Here is a 20,881-nt window from a genome sequence, read left to right as displayed (position 1 = left end):
TGGCCACCCTGTCTGGGGTTGGCACCGATACCTTGTCAGGAAGCCAAAAATCTTGGTATCTGGCTTGATACTGACCTGACATTAAGGCCTCAGATTAACAGAGTGGTGGGGGTGTGCTTTGGTGTCCTGAAGGGCCTGCAGAAGGTTCTTGAGCTCCTACCCACGGAGGCCCGAAGGACGCTCGCTGGTGCATGCCCTGGTAACAGCACGATTGGACTATGGCAATCTCTTCTACCTGGGGGCCACAGAAAGGAGCCTTGACCGTCTCCAGGTGTTACAGAACGCCGCGGCCCGCCTGGTCTTGAGGTTGCCTAGGAGATCGGCCTCGAAGGCAGCGCTCCGAGCTCTTCATTGGCTGCCGGTGAGGAGTCTAATTGAGTTCAAGGCTCTGTGTACGTGCCACCGCATCTTGGGCGGTAAGGCACCGGTGCCATTACTAGACCTTGTTACCCGCTATGAGCCGCCCCAAGCATTGAGATCTGCTGGCTCTGGGTTACTGAAGATCCCCAGAGTGAGAAAGGCTCGCATGGGGGGCAGGTCTTTCAGGGTCCTGGCTGCAAAAAGCTGGAATAAACTCCCGCTGGAACTGCGCCTAGAACCTTCAGAGTCAAGATTTAGGGGCAGACTTAAAACTCATCTTTTTGTTGGGTAGACTGGTGCTGTTCAAGTTGCGAGGGTTCTGCCATTACCACCCACCATAGCGCGTAGACACGCCGTTGAGCGTATTCAGGCGCTTTATAAACCTGCCTATTATTATTATTATTATGTAAAGTCTCAGTGGTAAGGAGGAGGGAAGCGGGACAGTCTCAGTATTAGGCCAGTATGAAGCGTGTCCTGCGCACAGCTCTCAATCCACGAGCCGGGGGACACGGAAGATGGCGATCGTCCTGGCTGCTCCACTCACTTCTTCTTGAACCAGGTCGTGTTGGTAGCGTCGATGGTCCCGCCGGACCAGAGTACTCCTCGAGCCGCGACGAGGTCAGCAGGGCTCGATCCGGAGTGAACAGGGTGTCTGTCAGTTCTTGAGGAGCCGCGACCACGTCAGCAGGGCTCAGGGTGTTCAACAAATGTCCTTAGAGTTCAAGGATGAGCCGCGACGAAGTCAGCAGGGCTCCAAGGTTCCAATTCCTTCTTCACGAGGATGAGCCGTGACAGCAGGGCTCGATAAGTTCCAAGTTTCAGTCTTCTCCCCAAGGGTTGAGCCGCGATCAGATCAGCAGGGCTCTCTTGTCCAGGATACAACTGCCCGCTAGTTCTTGGACGGGCCTTGATATAGCGCAGTGGCCCTTTGATGTCCGGACCCTCGCAGGCGGAGATCTCATGCTTCGGGGCTGGTCGTCGGAGTGTTCCGTCGGTTGGCCCTTTGATCCTTTAGAAGATGCGTCCGGGAATTCCCAGACGCCAAGCAGGGTCTGGAGCCAGCTCTCGGGGAGGCCAGAGGTGTGATCGAAACCGGCCCACAGGGGAAGGCCAGAGGTGTGAGAGAAGCCAGTCTCCCAGGAGAGGCCAGAGGTGCAATCGAAACTCCTTGGTCTTATCTCACTCAGGAAGCCCTCTACCCCCAGCCGGGCATGGCGCGTCTGAAGCCTAAGTTTCGCTGGGGCCGGGGTCAGGCAAGGCCTAGGGAGTCAGGGACCTCTGGAAGGGTAATGGCGGCCGGGAGCCCTGGGGGGGCGGATGCAGGTTCTGGGCGCCCTGTACCGGGAAGAGGGATGGCGGAATGTGGGGATGGTCGTCTGTTGGTGGGGTCGTGTAGGGAGCGGGCGGACAGGGAACGGGACGACCAGGGGTTTCTGGGTGCAGGGCTAGGCTAACGGGGTGCTGAGGAACGGGGGAGCCATGCCACGAGGCCAGGTCCAACACCTATTGCATGCGGTGGTCTCCAATTACATTAAAAACACTTGGGGCCCGCTGCATACTGAACCCCCACAGCATACCCTGGTCCACCTATTACATTATATGGGGAATGGGGGACACTTTGTCAGATGGCTATATACGGGTGTTCGAACACATGCTGCAGCCACGCTTGTATCCCTTAGAACAAAATGGTCCGAGGACTCCACTACTGAAATTTCGGACAAAGCCTGGAAGTGTTTACTTGAACACGCCCAAGAGAGTGTCCCGTAACGCCAGACTAAAATTTATACAGACCGTGGTTCTACACAGGTCATATCTCACCCCACAACGTATTCACTGAATGTTCCCTGAGGCTCCCCTTAGCTGCCCTCGTTGTAAAGGAGACAAGGCTGACTTCCTTCACATGCTGTGGTTGTGCCCCCGCCTCCAGGACTACTGGGATGGTGTCCGTAGATACCTGGGTGAGATCACACTTGTTCCCATTGCTGAAAATGTTCTGGACTGCCTCATGGGCCTTCGCAGACGCACAAGTAAACTGAAGGTACAATTGAGATTTGTAGATTTGCCCTCGTCCTAGCAGTCAGAGCTTTTACCATGAGATGGAAGTCCCCCAAGTGCCCAACGTTGTCCAGCTGGCACGATGACATGATACAGAGGGGGAAAGCTGAGAGTGTAACCCTTAGGAGGGAGGAAGAGAAAGGACTTCGGAAGCGACCCATTTCAATGGACTGGGATGTCATGCTACACGGTTTTGAACTACTTGACCCCCTGCAAGGTACCCCGACAACATAATTTCATGAACTGCTTCTCGACCACCTGCTTAGAAGCCCCTGAACCTATGACTCCCACTCTGTAACTTTAGTGACATATAGACCCCCCACGTAAATACCGTTCAGCCCACCCGCTTAGATACCGATGGCATTACCATACACAGACCAGGAGCATGGGATGGGAGGGTTAGGATGGGAGGGTTAGGACGGGAGGGTGTAGTTGGGATTGTTTATTTCAGTTCAAGAGGAAATTGATACTTTGTTATGGATGATGGAATATTACTGCAATGTTGTACTCGGAAAATGTTATCTGCATGTATAAGTAATTACAGTTCCTCTCCAGCTACATTATATGTATCACTGTATAATGGTTTCATACACTGTACCGTTTATGCATGCCTCTAAAGGTGGACCTTTTTGTGATTATTTTTACGTTGTCACTATGCGAAGGTTCCTCAATAAAGTTTGTTGGAAAAAAAAATGACAAAAAAAATATTTCGCCTCAGTAAGCCTTCCCGGGGAGGTGGAAGATTTTGACACATTCCCAGGTTTACAAGTCGTAAATCTGGGAATGCATCAAAGAGCATGGGAGAAAATACCCACGACAACGCCTCCCTTGTGGAGAGTAAGGCAATACAGTGATTTGTGCTGCATTGCATTACTCCATATCTTTGAAGCCATTCAAAGCACCGCGTGGTTTGAAAAATATGACTTGGAGCTTTGCGTCGTGCATGTACCACGTTGCATGGAGCAAGCATGATGCAAGGCCCTCGTAAATATGCACCCAGATTACTGTTGGCAGAAAACCTTTTCACAAATTAATAATCCAGAATCTTATCTACATATTAAAGACTAATGTGCTTTTGAAAGGTTTTCTACTGAGTGTGTTCGAATTAATAATTAGGACATGGAGGTTTCGTCACACTTGACCGGCAATTATCATTTCTGTTATCAACCAGATAAATATGAATAACACTCGACATGACCTGTCTAGATCTTTTTGATCTTTCAGTATGTGTTAACCAGAAAGGCATATGATGCACAGTCTGTTGGAGTTTTTTCTCCTGCTTGAACGGATTCACTTGCAGATTACCACCTACTCGGAAAGCAGCGGATAGTAGCCAAGACCACCTGGAACACAGTGGCTATTCTTATAGGATTCCTCAACGAGCTGATGGTACTACCTACCATTACTAGAACCTTGGAGGTCACAGAACTGACGTACCCAGACATGGAACAAATTACCCCCAAGAATGGTTGGCACAATAGCACGTGCAGCTGGTGGTTCAACACCTGGCAGGTTCTCACTATTCTTTGCTCTACTCCGTCCATTTATACCTGTACACACTTGCAGTGACACATTGTGATCATGGCCTCTACCACAGACACGTGACTGAAACATTTCATGCATAGGCTACCCTACATTCACATGCTTCCTCTGCATTCATACACTAGCATCTATAATCCTAAGCACCCTATCTCTCACTCGTTCTGCTTCATCACTTGCCAAGGTGCACCAACAAATATGGAATCCCACAGGGCTCAGTTCTTGGCTCGATTCTTTTTTCTCTCTGTACACTATTATTTATTTTCTATCATTTCTAGTCAAGCCCTGAACTCTCATTCTATGCAGTGACTGCATTCTCTCTTTTTTGGCTTCCCTCCAGGATGGTGTCTCTTTGCAAACACTGGCTGTGGAGTCTTCAATGACCACTACTTTTGTCTTTGCCATTTTCAAACTTTTCTACTCATTTCACTTCCTATTTAAAATCCTCCCATAATTTTAGGTCCGTATTGTTGGATTTTACGCCTGTAATTGGTTCTGTTCATAAGACTGGTCATGTCCTGCTCTTCAATATCTGCAAATTCAAACATTTTGTTGCCTTCACGGCTTTGGCACGTTTTCTGTCTCAATAACTGCTCATCCTTGTATGCTAGATCACCTACTTTTTAAAAAACCCAGCGCCAGTTAATTCAAAATTCCGCTTCCGTCAACTTTTCTTTGTCTACATGTACGAGCTGTGCATGCCCTCATTTAAATGTTCAGTGTAAATGTTGCTTTCTCTGTCTTGGCTTTAAATGTTATAAGTTCTTTGCCCCAACATAATTGTTGATCTTGCCTTATGTTCTTAGTCCTGCGTCTTTGTTTACTAGCTGCCCTTTGCTTTCTTTGTGCACCCTGCCCATTTTCGTTCGTATGAGATACTGCCCTCTCAACTTTAGAACCTATTACCTGTTGCTGTAAGATCTGCTTCCAACTCATCCGTCTTCAAGAACATGTTAAAAGAGCATTTATTGTTGCTATGCCCTCAAAATTAACTGTTACTGCAATCTTACATACTCTCCGATCAGTACTGATGTATTCTTGTGTCGATAAAAGCGATATAACAAATAAAATAAATACAAGATAAGAGCACAACTGTGGTCCTCAGAAGAGCATCCCTCACGTGCTCCGATGTAATCTATCAGCACACTCCTATGACGCAGCTTGCTACTATCCGGAAATGCGTGTTTATGCCCGGCCGGTGGTATAGAAAGTTACAGGAATGCAGCAACTGCAGTACATCATCGAGCACATCAAGTCACTACAATCTGAAGAGCCCTCGGTACTTTTATCCAATCCATGAACCTCTAATTGTATGTACTACGCTGCATTGGCCAAAATGTGGAATTTCGGTGGTATTCAACATGCTTTAAATAACAATGCTCTTTCAGTCCTGGTGTGTATACTGTGACGGCGAACAATGGAGCTTATGGTGCACCTGGGGATGAGAACACCTCTCCTTGAGAACTAGACAGAGACGTCGTTTCTCACTAGTCGCCGAAGATAAAACAAAGCCACACAGAAACGAAGAGTGACTTCTGAAGACTGTTGGCTGGAGCTCATGGGCAGTTATAGCTACCGTCGAAAATTGTATCTTTGGCACTATCTATCTGTATTATTTGGGCGTTCTTTTATGGTTTTCTTGAAGAAACCCAATTAAGACTGATGATTTGAGCTCTGACGTGAACCTTCGGCGTAGAGGTGAAAGGTGATGACAACCCACGGGGGGATAGATCGGGAGTAGGGGAGACTTTGGATAAACGGAAGGGACGTCAAATACATGTATTTGACTATCTAAATGAAGAACTTCAAATATCTTTATTTTCCACGGCTTTAGAACCGTTCATCTTAGAATGATTATATGTAAATCAGTACACTATTATTCCATTTCAAAACAGTCATGTAGAAAGCTGAAGATAATACTAAAGGGCGATATTTAAATTCGACACAGTAGAGAGTTCGAGAATTTGACCGAAGCTCAAGTAGAAACTGTAAAGGCGCCGGCTGCAGGAGACAGCAGGTGGTGTCAGTCCGAGTCCGAGCTGCTGTGCTCGTTGCTTTGAACCTGGCGCACTGCTTCTTCCAAAGGCGCCATTGTGCCGTCCGCCCTGACGCCCATCGGCTTAATAACGTCCTCCCTGAAAAGAAAAGAAACAAATGGAAAAATCATTTTACAAAATGTTTTCACTAAACCGTAGGGTTTTGAAAATCAGATAAAAGGGAAACAAGAAAACGCAAAATAAAGGACTGCATTAAAGCAAACCAAACCAACTGAATATAGCCAATTAAAAGCTACATGAAAGTCAAATCCTAATTAGCTAAGGACAAAGTGCAGGTCCACGGCTCCAAATAAAAACACTCTGTTAATTCTTTTAAAGGAACAATGGCTGCCAAACTTTAACCTGCTATTCCGCTGAGCAACTGAATAAAGGGTATTTGCGTTATACACATTCGCCTAATTCAGCCAGGAGACGCAGCCCGCCTACAGACTCGAGTGGCTCTTAAGCACTTGTTGAGTCGGTTTGAATTAGCAGCCACCTCTATTGTTGCTTTTGTTTTCACCAGTTTAATTACAGGATTGGCGGTCATTTTAATCTCATCAAAAACCCCAAGAGCTCTTCAAGGCTAATCCAATTATATCTACTCCACAAGATGGTGCCTTATTTAAAGATTATTGATCAGCAATTAAAAAAGATTTGGCTAATCCTTCACATCTTTCAATATGCCACCACGTGTCATGTATGTGGACAATGCGACATACATACTGCCCTAAATTGTAATTGCACAGTTTTCTATATAAAAGCGTCAAGTGGTAGTTTGATTTATGCATGTGTATGACACCCAGGATACAGTATGGAGATGTTACAAGATTGTGCCACTGTTGTCACCCCTAAGGGGCACGGTCATATAATTTAGTCTTTACAAATTTATTAAAAATTAATAGTAAATCACAGCTCCAATCATAGACGAACGGAGGTTCCGGGTCCAAATGTATTGAATAACCACAAATTGCAGGCGCTACCCACCAGGACAGCCAGACTAAACAGTTGCAAGTGATATACCTGACGAAACCAACTGGAAATTTCTTTACTCTCTGCACTCCTTATGTGCAGAAGAAGTAGAACAAGTTACTCGCCTCGATAACGCCTTATCTGGTACATACATGATCTAGCCACAGATTCCTTACCATAGTACGTCGCAGGTGACAGACTGTATCCAGAAGAGTTTTCTTCAAGCATATCCCTGCATGCCGGTAAGTGGTGTTGGCCGACTCCGCGCAGCATCATAGTTGTCGTCCATGCCAAAAGTGGGGTCAGCTATGAACGCACCACCATGGCACGTTTATGTCAGTTACTTTTCACGACTTTCCATGACAGAAATGCGGAGACATGGAGTGCACTAACAGAGGTGTGTATTGAAAAGCTAGGGCCAAGAAAGGAAATAGCCCTGACTCTATAAATGTGTTTGTAATGCTGGGAAGATGAATGGCGGTAAAGAATCTGCGGCTAGATCATGTCTATTATGCCAGATAAGGAGTTACCGAAGGTAAGTAACTTGTCCATCTGATAGAGACATCTAGCCGCAGATTCCATACCTTCAAAAAGATTCCCAAGCAATAACATCTCTGGAGAGGAGGAACTGCAGACGAGTTTATACCAGGATGTCCTGCAGGACAGAGTGGACAAAAAGGCAATCCCTGCAGGCTTGACTGTCCAGGCAGTAGTGCTTGGTAAACATGTGCAGGGATACCCACATTGCTGCCTGACAAATATCACGGACTGGAACTCCACATTGTAACCCTGTGGTAGCAGTATTAGCTCTGGTAGAGTGAGCCCTTTAATCTTCAGGAGGTTGCTTTTCGGCCAGAGCATAGAAAATGTTGATGCAGAGAACAAGCCGTTGAGAGATAGTCCTCTTCTGCACCACACAATCTTTCTTCGTCCAACCGGAACTCTTTAGTGCAGTTAAGATAGAATGGCAACGTTCTTTTTGGGTCCAGAAGATGGAGTTGCTCCTCTTATTTAGAGGGGCACGGGAGGAGTGTAGAAAATTGGCAAGGTGACAGAATGCCCCACATGTAATGGTGTTACCACTTTCAGCAAGAAAGAGGCTCTAGTACAAAGCACCAACTTATCAGGGAAGATTGTCAGGTAAGGAGGCTTGGATGACAGAGTCTGCAATTCGCTCACCCTCCTAGCATATGTGATTGCCACTGCTGTTTTGATAGTAAGCAGCTGAAGGGGGTCAATGGTGCAGAGGTTCGAATGGAGCGCCACATTAGAAAGGTGAGAACCAAATTAAGGTCCCAGGGAGGCATAATGAAAGGGAAAGTTGGGAGCATATGTAGGAGCATATGTACAAGGCATTTGGGGAATCTATTTACAACGGGAGACTTAAATAATGAGGGTTGGTCTGACCTTCCTGTACAATATGTTACACATTTTTTCCACTGGCAGGTGTACATGGTCTTGGTGGAGGGTTGCTGGTCACTAAAATAAGATTGCAAACTTGGGAGGAAGGTTGAATGCTATCAACTGCAGCTGCTCAATCTCCACGCAAGAAGGCATAGAGTTGACAGGTCGGGTGGAGGACTTTTCCCTGGTTCTGTGACAGAAGATCCTCCCCATGCCCACTCCAGAGCCACAAGAATGACTTCGGCCTGGTTGCTCCTGATCTTCTTGAGCACTCTGGACAGGAGTGGTATGGGCGGAAAGTGTCTCCTCGTGAGAGCTGCCTTAGAAACTCCAGCACGCAAAACTACTGACCTGTATCTATCATCATTGTGATTTCCGCGGGGCGGCTCTGAGTCACATAGCCTGACATCACAAGGTAGTGCCCAATGGCTACTACAAAGAGACAGCTGGGCCCAGTTAGGTGGTTGTGTGATACAAAAGTCTGGCGCTGCGGGGGAGTGGCACATCTTGCTGTCTGAGTACAGGAAGTTTGCTGTGGAGGAAGGAGGCTGGCTACTGGTTTGCGGGCGGCGCTGCCATCATGATGCTTGCAGCACTGCCTGCTGCCCACACTGGGCTGCCTGCACTGTCAGCAGCTGTTAATAAGTGAGAAGTGAAGATTCGGGTTTCCACTTCGTCCTTGTGTTTGTTTTGGCAAACACATTAACTAATAGCAGCTTAGCAGTGTACAACAAGAGGTTTCGGAATGTTTGAATGGTGCTGTGAAAGTTGTATGCCCGTTGTGTGGCGCTTTTTAAGCAAAACGGTGCAGTGCTTAGTGCCCCAGTCATCTTGTTTGTGTTCATGCACATGTAGTTACATGTTTGTAATTAAAATATAGATAGTGACATTTTGAATTCTGATACAGACTTGGTACAGGCTTCATAATCATCTATTGCATAGACTAGCCCAAATTGGAATGATCTGTAATAGCTTTTATCAATCACTAGAAATATGATTTTCATAGTATGTAGCACTCGGATTTGTACCTTGCACTAGCACTTTGAACCTGTACAATAAGATGACAATTGTAACGATTCTTTTTTAAACTTCTGTTTTATCTATATGTATTATTTACGAATGTTTTTTAATTTATGATGTACATCTTTTATGATCCAAGTGATCGAAATAAAGATAGAAAAAGAAAAGAAAAAAAGAAAGATAGTGAAAAATAAATCATTAAAAGATCTACTCATACCTCAGTCATTGCGGCCACGGCCTTACAGTTGCCGCCAGCTCGCCTCGGCAGTTGCCGCCAGCTCGCCTCGCAAAGAGTAAGTGCCCCAATGGCCGGTATCTCCTAAGCTAGATAAATAGAATATGCTAGTACAAAGTTTCTCTTTGTGGAAATGGTTGTAATTAGTGATATTTCTATGTTTCCCTACTCTTCGTTTTGCTCGAGAGTAGGTGGCATTCATACTCATTGAAATGCCATTCATAATAACACTGAAATTATGAAAATGTCACACATGGCAATCTGAAACTTTGGCAGCCATACACAGCCAGTCACTCTCCTATGGAGCCACTCTCACAAGCACTCACTCACTGATACAGCCACTCACACAAACGCTCACCCACCCATACAGCTACTCACACAATCACTCATCCATACAGCCACTCACACACTCACCCATACAGTTGCTGACACACCCACTCACCCATAAAGCCATTCACACCCACTTGCTCAACCGTACATCCACTCACCCATTTATACAGCCACGGACACACACACTCGCCAATACAACCATTGACACAGGCACCGACTCACCCTTGGAGCAACTCACACACCCACTTATTCACCTATACTGCCACTCACACACCCATACAGCCACTCAGACAACCACACACACATTCAGACAGTCTATCAGATGATGTATGTTATAATTGCATCACTCAATAGTACAAAAAGAATAGTATTTAAGTTATGCAGTAGCTTAGTATATATCTTTAAAACTCAAACGTTTACAAAAAACTTAAAATCACTTAATGAAGTCAGTTGAGAGGTCAGCAGTGATGTAATGTATATGTAATATTTATATATTACACTTAGCTGCGAAAATCTTACTTTTTTTAGTTGTAAAGTCAGGCATGGTAAAGGCATATTAGTGGTATAAAAAAAGTTGTTGTAAAGACATTTGTGGTAAAAATACTTTCATTGTCAAGGCGTCATCGTAAAGGCATAGCGTGGTTCCTGCATCATCGTAAAGGTGGGTTTCATAGACGAGTCGAGCTAGACATTCCCAGGCCCTTCTTCACCTCTGTGGTTGCGCATGTTTACGTTTTATGGAGAAGTTTATGGAGTTTATGGAGAAGTGTGGCTCAGGGGTTAGAGGCAGCAGACCCGGAAGCTGAGATCGGTCCTGGACCAGGGTTCAATTCCCCGCCTCGGCGGGTCTTGGGTTAAAAATTCCACGGACTCGATAATTCTCGCCCCGGTGCCTCCTCGACTCACGGGTTCACACTCTGCGACTCTGGGCAATAGCTTGCTTAATCTCCACAACGGCCCCTCGCGGCGGGATGCCTGATTTTCACCTTGTGGATACCCTGCTATCTCACAGGGGAATACCAGGAAGGGTTCCCTAAGCAAGCGCCGGGAAACCCACTGCGGGTAGCTGTGCGCTATATAAGTTCAACTACATTTACATTTACATTTACATTTAACACATGTGCGTGTGCTGAGGACTTGCAGTGAATCCCCCCTGTGGCTGCCATAAATCATGCCTCAACTCGCCGGCAGTGCTGGGAGCTCCAGCTGGGCGGGTGAATACACACTCTTTGTGAAGGCGGCTAATCTTGCTGTCTGGGCCCGGGACGCAATCAGTACTGATCTGGAAGCAAAGCGTCATGGCCCAGATGACACCAACCAGAGTTCGCAGACCCTGCCTAAAACACAATTTAAACAAGCATTTACAATGCAACGGTTTCGCCTTTGGAGAAGTTAGAGCTATTGGCATTGTAAATGACAAAATTTGTATTTATGTGTTGGTTTTGAAAACAGATAAATAAATGGCATTGTCATTTACATTGCCAATAGCTTAATCTCTCGCAAATGTGAGAACTATTGTACCCTACTGACGAGCTCAGCAGACAGCAATTACTACCACCCACACACACACCCAGAGCCACACACACACACACACACCCAGAGCCAGCCAGCCACACACACCCAGAGCCAGCCACACACACCCAGAGCCAGCCACACACACCCAGAGCCAGCCACTCACACCCAGAGCCAGCCACACCCAGAGCCACACACACACACCCAGAGCCCCCCACACACAAACAACCAGAGCAGTCACATACACACACCCACTGAAGCAGTCTCACACACACACACACACACACTGGAGCAGTCACACACACACACACACCAAAACACCCTCCATCACTCTTTGAAATACAGAGGCAGCTGATATTAAGGTATGTAAGGCTCAGTGCCAAGGTTTTAGATTGAGTTGTGTGCACCTGTTTAATTAAAGTGGCAGTTTCCACACTATCACCGTCAGTGTGTTCTTGGCTACGCCATCCCACCTGAATATACAGTGGTGGAGAACACGCTTACTCACGTCATCAACATCTCATCAGCAGGAACACATGTGTGAGGTATTTACCAGCATTCAAGCTCTAAGCTCACTTAATCATATCTGGGCTTTCAACTATGTGGTAATAACTGTGCTACTTCCGTGAGCGCTGGGAAAGCTACTTGTTCACACAGACAGACCATAAGCTGTCGGACTACATGATTTCATAATGTGTATGTGGGAAGTAAAAGGGACAGAGGATCGCCAAAAATAAACATAATAAGCAGTGCCTGGAATTGTTTTGGCTACCTCAGCAGAAATGCTAGGAGAGAACGACTGTTTTCCAGGCTGCTGATGGTTTCGACTTCCAATGTCCACCACACAACTCCTCCCAAAGGCACAAAATGTACACAAGTGACCAGAGCCTGTTCATGTCCTAGCGTGCTCCGCCTGGTCCCTTCAATCACATCCCAGGAAACTGCAGATTCGAAACTCATTAAACATACAAGTCACAGACTGTCTCCATAACATAATACTTTTGACAGCTCACGTTTCTTCCACAAATCAGTTTCTACACATCTAACAAATCAAAAGCTGCCTCATAAGTACATCAGAATGGTTTGAGTAAAGCATGCTGAAGGTGTGGTGCACGTGCACTAGTGGTGGGGGCAGTGGTGGTTGTCATGCTAATTTATTTTCCGCACACATGTAGTTGGTTTATTCGTCATGATGTCAAACACAGAATATGTACAGTTACGAGTATGATTTCATGCAGGACCGAGAGAGTGCGCTACCAGTCACATTACTAATAAAAGTGTGTTAACAGAAAAAGGCCACTAATGTGAGATGTGTTGCAAGATTGGCACACACACTTATCCATCCTGCAGTGTCCTTAGTTCCCTGGTGCTTTGCAGCAGTTTTAAGATCTTTTTTGAGTTTCTCGTTGCTCAAATGGGTGTAATTTCTGATATGTTTCCACTCTTGGTCATCGCTTGATTTTGATCTTGAGAAAGTGTCACTCATATTTATTTATTTATTTATTTTTTAAATTTGTAGAGCGCGTACAATTGCCCGTAGGCGTCTCGGCGCTAGAAACTGTGCATGTATTCCCAAGGCTGGGCTATTAACTATTTTTGATCAAACAGCCAGGTCTTTATTTTTCTGCGAAAATGTATCAAGGACGGGCTGTATTTGATAGAAGCTGGCAGGGAATTCCATAATCTAAGTGACAGTGTAACAATGCAGCTGCCTGTAATTTGAGTGCTTGGTTAGGTGGTGATATATTCCTGTCACTTGCACAAATATTTATAATAAAATGCATGGTGCAACTGACAGGCTTAATATGTAAAGGAAATCATGAGTATTGCTATTAATATTAATGTTATTATTATTACTATAATGGAAAGGGCTGGCACAATTACCATAATGCAATAAGCAGTACTGCTTAGTGACTTAGCTAACTGTTATGGAGGCTAGGTTTCCCACATTGTAGACCAGTTATGCTTCATTTACATTCTCTGAGTTTACCTGAAGTTGTTTTCAGTGTCTGTGCTTTTTTTAAAGCAGCCATTTGGGCTAGAAAAACCATATTAGGCTAATCCGCTAGAATTATGGTTTAATATATGAATCTTGGCTGGGATGTTTTGGCTCAATTTTGGGGATAGTAGGAGCGCGTAGCAGACCCGATAAGAGGTTTTTGTTCTCTCTCCTACCCCGTCATTCCTTTAAAATCTCAGCCATTCTCTGTATGAGTGTAATGGTGTTTTAAAATGTGATTACCACTTGCACTGGATGGATTTTAAAGCTGTTTATGTACAAATATCTTTTTTTATCTGTTTTTAATGGAAAATAATTTTTAAATTGTATGTGTTTATGACTATGTGCAATATTTTTATGTACTTTTATGGTCTATCTCCAATCAGATTGAATAAAGTTATATTGATAGATTGATTGACTCAGCTATTCTATGTTGCTATCACCCCACTTGTTGAAGCAATGTTGCCAGTGCTCACGAGGCCTCTATAAGGTAATCTTATTTTGCTGCATGCATTCTATTGTAATCCGTTTTTGTTTAAATACCTTTGTTTCTAACTGTTGCACATTGTGTAAAGCAAAAAAAACATCTAAGCAGCTCTACCAAGAGTAATATTCTATTTATAACCATTTTTAAAAGAGGAGAGAGAGAGAGACACACACAAAGAAAAAATATAACTGGTAACTGTTTTAATATGGTTCATGGGGTTCTGATGACATCACCACGAGGCTAAGTAGTTTATAAATATCACCTGAAAACCCAAATGACAATATATGACCACGTTAGTTATGTTATCTGTTATGTATTTTTATATTACATGTCTATTTTAGGATGGCTAGATTGATTAAGCTATTTTCTCCAAAGTGCAGCTAACAATGGGCACCGAGTGGAATTAGAATGGTTATTTTTTTGTTTTTTATTTAATAAATAAATGATAAAATATTGAATAATAGGGATGGCCAGTGGATATATGTGATTCTACCTCATTTTACCACATTGCTTGCCACATAATTTGCATACCTTGCAAATTCACAGTGTTCTTTCTTGATCAAATGAATGACAATGATGCTACCAGAGAATGTGCTGCACAATTCCTTTTTTTTGCTGTATGAATCAGATAACCTTGCCCAATATTTGGTACTGCATACCACATAACCATAACAGCACTGATAATTGTAAATCTTGTTTGTACATACAACTAAATATGTCTATTAACTGAGTATATTTTGTAAGCCCAAATTCAGTCCCGGCACGTTGCCCAACCCTAATGTGACAGTTCTGCGTGAAACCCTTTTCCTTTTTGCATCTGTCTCTCCATGTGCCCGTGCACAGCGGGGTGCACCTTAAAGAGCGCCCTAGCTGCAGAGGAGCACGCCCCCGCGATGGGAGAGGCCGGGATCCTGAACACTACGGAAGAGCCGACCAGCCCCGAAGACGAGCACACTGGATCCCTGTGGCTAGCGGGCGTTTCACGCTCGAACACGCCCGCTGTTTAGGTCTTTGTGGGCTGGGAGCTGCCAAGACAGCATGGGGCACGGATATATGAGCTGGATGGATGCCTACATGAATGAAACCTTATGTGTGGGTGAAATGAGCCGCCATGCCACAGGAGCACGTGCGAGGGGCACTGGGCACGTGTAAACTGCAGTTTAATTGCCCTTAGTGTGTGTGTTTAGGGCTTACCCTAGCGCTTTAATTATATAGCGTGTATGTCACAGTCTAGAGGGGTCCATTCAGCTGTCCAATAGGCTTCATTAAAATAACCCACAATCTAGTAATCACTGCTCTCCGATGCTATGGCACAGAGAAGTAAGCGCGTTGTGCAGATGGCGCTATTAAAATGTTCGAAGAATCTGCATCGAGACACCTCGTGCGCGTACAAGTCATAGACACTTAAATACATTAAAAAAAGTCACAGAAGCTGCGAAGCTCGACAAAAGCCCTGAACAAGCTGCAGAGAAATAACAAGTCAGGTCCCGGGCCGTGCTGTGATTGGCTGACGTCACGGGGTGTCCCGGGCCGGCAGCCAATCACAGCGCGGCCCGGGAAATGACATCACTGGGGTGTCCCGGGCCTGCAGCCAATCACAGCGCGGCCCGGGACACACGGAAAAAAGGGGCGGGGCTTAAAAAAAGACCCAGAAACGCCCCCGAATCGCGTTTTCTCTGGAAAACGTGATTGACGGTCAATCTCTTCCAATGGCTAGCCTCCATTTATGGGGCTAGCCAATGGAAGAAGGGGCAGTGTCAAGTCCCCAGTATAGAGATAAGATTAGATTTCGCCTGGGCGGAGCAACTGCTATGCAGTTGCAACGCCAGGACGAAACCTAAAAACAAGCATTGGCACACGCAATAGGTTTAGTCTGTAAACATTCTATTGGCTTTGTTGCTGGGTTTTACATGTTGAACAGTAGTTGAGCTGTTTTGCAATATGGCTTAAAGTAAAAAGAAAAAAAAGCGCTACGACATGGATAATGCTGGCCACATAGCGCTTTTTTATTTAACTTTATATCAAGTTACAAAGCAGCTCAACTGCTGTGCAACATGTTAAAAAAACATTGACAAAGGCGAAACCTATTGGCTTTGCTAATGCTTGTGTTTGTTTTATGTTTACCTTCAATAACGGTCAACTTAGTAAGGGGCAGTAGGTTAATGAACTTCCATTTCAGATGTTTTGCAGCAGTCTCAAGTTCTTCATCTGAATGCTCAAAAAAGTGTAATTTCTGATACTTGCTTCTCTCCATGGTCTTTTTTTCTTTGCTTAGTTTGCCATACAAAAGAGTCAGGCATTTGGTTGATGAATGTCATTCATAAGTGCATTGAAACCATGGAAATTTCACGCAGAGCCAATCTGAAAAATAGGCAGCTAAGAGCACATGTTGTGCCTCGGAGCTGCACTCACAGAGGTAAAAGAAACAACCAATGCAATACGGCTCTTCCAGCGTCTGGGGGCATGCGCATTGCACCGGCTGCATCACTGGTAGCTACGCTCTGATGAACACTGACATGGCTCATTTGAACTTTAACTCTTTTATAGTGTGCAGACTTGTAAACTCTTTTAACGCTATGCTGTCTGTTAGAGAGTGTGAAGTCTTAGATACAAGCAAATGTGTTCACATCTTGTCTGCCTCCTATGTAGGCTGACATATTTGGGTTGTTTAGGTATCGCGTAAGCGATCGCTATGCGAGAGATTTAGTAAGGGGCACCAGAAAATATTCCCAAAGACTTTTGGAATGCGGTTTATGGCCAGTGCATGTGAGGCATTCAAGCGCGAAGCTGCCATCTGGCATCTGACTTGAAAGCAGCAGACTGCTTTCGCCAGCACGCGCTCGGCCTCACTTCCTGCTCCCCCTCTTACAACAATGAACTTTCGTTATCGCTGACACCCCATATGCTCGTTCCCTCCCACCCTTCCTTTGATTTCCGCTTTTCTTGTTGTTTACAAACCATTGCGTTGGTTCACTCGCTTACAATTTCCGATTAGAAAACACGCACGCCCCGCATGACTGCCCTTCTTCCTGTTTTCATCATTCATTCATACTGTTTGTGACTACGAACCCGAAACGTACTCACCCTGAGAATAGAACGCGCACACTGTTGCAGCAGAGCGTGCACACACTGATACGAGAGGATGCATATTCTAGTATCAAAGCACTTACACTGCTGCACGCCTCACACTGCTGCACGCCTCACACTGCTGCACACTGCTGCACAACTCACACTGCTGCATGCTGCACACTGCCGCACGCCTCACACTGCTGCACCCCTCACTGCTGTATGCTGCACACTGCTGCACGACACACTGCTGCACGCCACACACTGCTGCACGCCTCACACTGCTGCACGCCTCACACTGCTGCACGCCTCACACTGCTGCATGCCTCACACTGCTGCACGCCGCACACTGCTGCACGCCACACACTGCTGCACGCCACACACTGCTGCACGCCTCACACTGCTGCATTACTCACACTGCTGCATTACTCACACTGCTGCACGCCACACACTGCTGCACGCCACACACTGCTGCACGCCTCACACTGCTGCACGCCTCACGCTGCTGCACGCCTCACAACACCACCGCATCACTAAGGGACACCACCACATCACTCTAGGACACCACCACATCCCTCTAGGACACCACCACATCCCTCTAGGACACCACCACATCACTCTAGGACACCACCACATCACTCTAGGACACAACCACATCACTCTAGGACACAACCACATCACTCTAGAACACAACCACATCACTCTAGGACACCGCCACATCACTCTAGGACACCACCACATCACTCTGGGACACCACCACATCACTCAGGGACACCACCACATCACTCAGGGACACCACCACATCACTCAGGGACACCACCACATCACTCAGGGGCACCACCACATCACTCAGGGACACCACCACATCACTCAGGGACACCACCACATCACTCAGGGACACCACCACATCACTCAGGGACACCACCACATCACTCAGGGACACCACCACATCACTCAGGACACCACTCAGGGGCACCACCACCTCACTCAGGGGCACCACCATATCACTCAGATGCACCACCACATCACCCAGGGACACCACCACATCACCCGGGGACACCACCACATCACTCAGGAACACCACCACATCACTCAGGAACACCACCACATCACTGTAATACACCACCACATCACTCTAATACACCACCACATCACTCAGCACCACAAGCATCACTCAGCACCACAACAGCACTGTCCTTGCTTGCTAACAAGAAGCTTTGCCATAGCCAATAGGACTCACATTAGGAAAGTGTAAGCTATTGGCTTTGTGAATAACAATGCTATTAATTTATATATTTTCAAAGCCAACACATATTAAAAACAATTGTCATTTACAATACCAATAGCTCACACTTTCCTAATGCGAGACCTATTGCATTGCAAATGCTTGTAATATGATGGTCGCTGCCATGATAATATGGACGCACACAGAGGAGGCTAAAATGCCAACTTGTGAATTGAAATCATGCCTTCATCATCACCATACTTATTTTGTAATTGGGTCTTTAGTTTTGCCAAATGTATAAACACAAGATATAAATCGGCGACCAGGTACTATAAAAACCCTGTGTATAGTGTGGAGAGGCTTAGCAAAGGAACTAGCAGGTCAAAGGTCACCCCAGCTTGCTGCAAACCTGCCTCAATCGGGGATTGCTCCGGGGCTCCAAGAGCAGTGCAGAGAAGCGACCTTTATCCCATCATTGCTTATCATTCCGGGGCAAGAGCTGCGATAAGAGAATAGCGCGAGCGCATTTTCGCTAAGGTATGCGGTGCAATCCATCTTAGGAAACTTTATTTAGAGGCTTGCTATTTTCTGCTTTAGTTTAGTATAGGTATTAGGAGTAGTGATATGGTATTAGGATTCTAGGAACATACTGACCATGTTATCATATTGTATTCACTGGCAAGATTATGCACTGCAATATTTATTTTTGCGTTCTGTGAGGTTACCATTCATATGTTTGGCACTGGGATTAAGTTTTAGAGAATAAACATTTTAAGGTTTTACACAGTATTTCTTAGTGCTACTTTGAGAGTGTGTTCTTCAGTACTAATCATAACCAGAAAATGCTACCCGTCCAGTATCGCTTAGTGGATTGTGTACATATCCTAGTCCAACTGGATTTTTAATTTGTGATGGTGCACTAACTCCTTGCACTGGGGGGTTATAAATACGTCCCCTGTGGATATAGGAGGACCCCCCGATCGTGAGAAATATAGTTATTTTGGGCAGATATGATCCTTGCTACCCGATCAGCTCCATAAAACAGAACCAATCTTCTGGAGTACCATTTAGAACAGGCCATCTAGTCTAGTACCACAAGACCCCAAGCCTTAAAACGTAGCACTGTTCATACTGGTAAATTCATGGACTTTGCATTTGCCTCTCTTGAAAGAATGTAAATTGTCTTAGAATGGGCAAAGTGAACTTCCTTTTGGTACTGACAGTTATTGCTAACTTGGTTAACATGCCCAATGCAAGCTTCCTCCCCCTTTTAGCTGACTGTGACAGCGTCTGTTGACCACCACAAGCAACACCCACCACAAGCAACACATCATCAGTTCCCTTAGATCAGAGTTCTTAAATCTGTGGGGCGCGCCCCCCTGGGGGGGGCGCGACACCATCCCAGGGGGGACGCCACTCCACTCCAATCTTCCCTTGGTTTGGAGAACTCTGGTAGGGGGGTGCGAGGGGAAATCGATGGGGCACTACGCCCGTTCTTTTGTCTGGGTGATTCTCCCAGGAGGGGGTTAATTCACGAGTTGACAGCTTCAGCAGCAGTGTGAGGCAAGGAGTCTCCTCTGCTAAAAACGAAAGCAAACAAACAGACACGCTTTCGGTTTTAGCAGAGGAGACCCCTTGCCTCCCACTGCAGCTGAAGCTGTCAACTCGTGAATTAACCCCCTCCTGGGAGAGTTAGCTCTACGTTTCCAGAGAAGTTTTAAGGCATGGGCAAAGTGGGCTCTGGCCCAGGGCCCCAGCCTTTCAAAGGGGGTGGGAGTGAAGGGGGGGGGGGAGCGGCGGGTGAAAGAGCCAGCTCTGTTCTACAGAGTCTTGCCCTCATGACCTTGAGTAATTTTAAAACATAAAGTTGTAAATAGTGTTTTATTATCATTCATATTTAATGTGTATTACTGACATTTTGCAGACAAAATGTGTTATACAAGGAAGCCATAGCTGGATGGATTAGTGAAAGTATGAATGGATGAGTGAAGGGGTGAATGGAATGATGAGGGAAATGATGGATAGATGAGTGAACGAGTGGAAGGATGGATGAGAGAAAGGGTAAATAAATAGATGTCTGGGTGGAATGGTAGATGTTTCAGTTTCAATAACTTTTATTCGATTATCAGTTGTATAATCATGAAAAGTACAAAAAAAGAAGACAAGGTTAAAAAAAGGATACATAACAGATGCTTATGTTTTCGGTGTTTCTGATCAGTTTGAAAGTTTTTGGCGTAATATGATAGTGGCTTTAAGAAAAGACACTATGGACTTGGCTTCATGTGGGGTGTCCAAGCATTGCAGAAAAAGGAATGCAGAATAACACTGTCTATGACCACTAGATCGGAGGAATGGAATAATCCAAGATTTGCGTGGAGCTTTGTAGTATTTGCAAAACAAAGTAATATGGATCGTTGACTGTGGAGAAATTCCATCGCATGGACAGTTCATCAGCTTATGCGACCAATTGTGGGTTTCAGGAAAGGAAACTAAACGAAAGAATGTGTTAAAACGAAATCTTGTTAATAAAAATTTCTCATGATTTGACAAAAGGTAAGACAAGTAGCGTTGCATGCCTTTCAGAGGTTGTATTGCACAAATTTGTGCATTTGAAGATTTTGAGATCTCAGCCTGATTGCGC

The 20,881-nt window shown here is 45.4% G+C and overlaps 1 protein-coding gene across 1 annotated transcript in view; it reads right to left on the bottom strand.

Annotated features, from left to right (window-relative positions):
• Window positions 1-5,750: 5,750 nt before the first annotated feature.
• Window positions 5,751-20,881, bottom strand: part of RIC8B (RIC8 guanine nucleotide exchange factor B) — a 508,522-nt gene continuing 493,391 nt past the window's right edge. Inside the window, exon 10 of the mRNA XM_078673927.1 lies at window positions 5,751-6,089. Coding sequence (XP_078530053.1) covers window positions 5,978-6,089 — 112 coding nt within the window. The 3' untranslated portion in view covers window positions 5,751-5,977. The remainder of the gene's footprint in view (window positions 6,090-20,881) is intronic.

This window comes from Lissotriton helveticus, chromosome 1_1 (assembly GCF_964261635.1).
Source record: "Lissotriton helveticus chromosome 1_1, aLisHel1.1, whole genome shotgun sequence".
NCBI lineage: Eukaryota > Metazoa > Chordata > Amphibia > Caudata > Salamandridae > Lissotriton > Lissotriton helveticus.
This window is presented reverse-complemented; position numbering and strand designations above follow the sequence as displayed.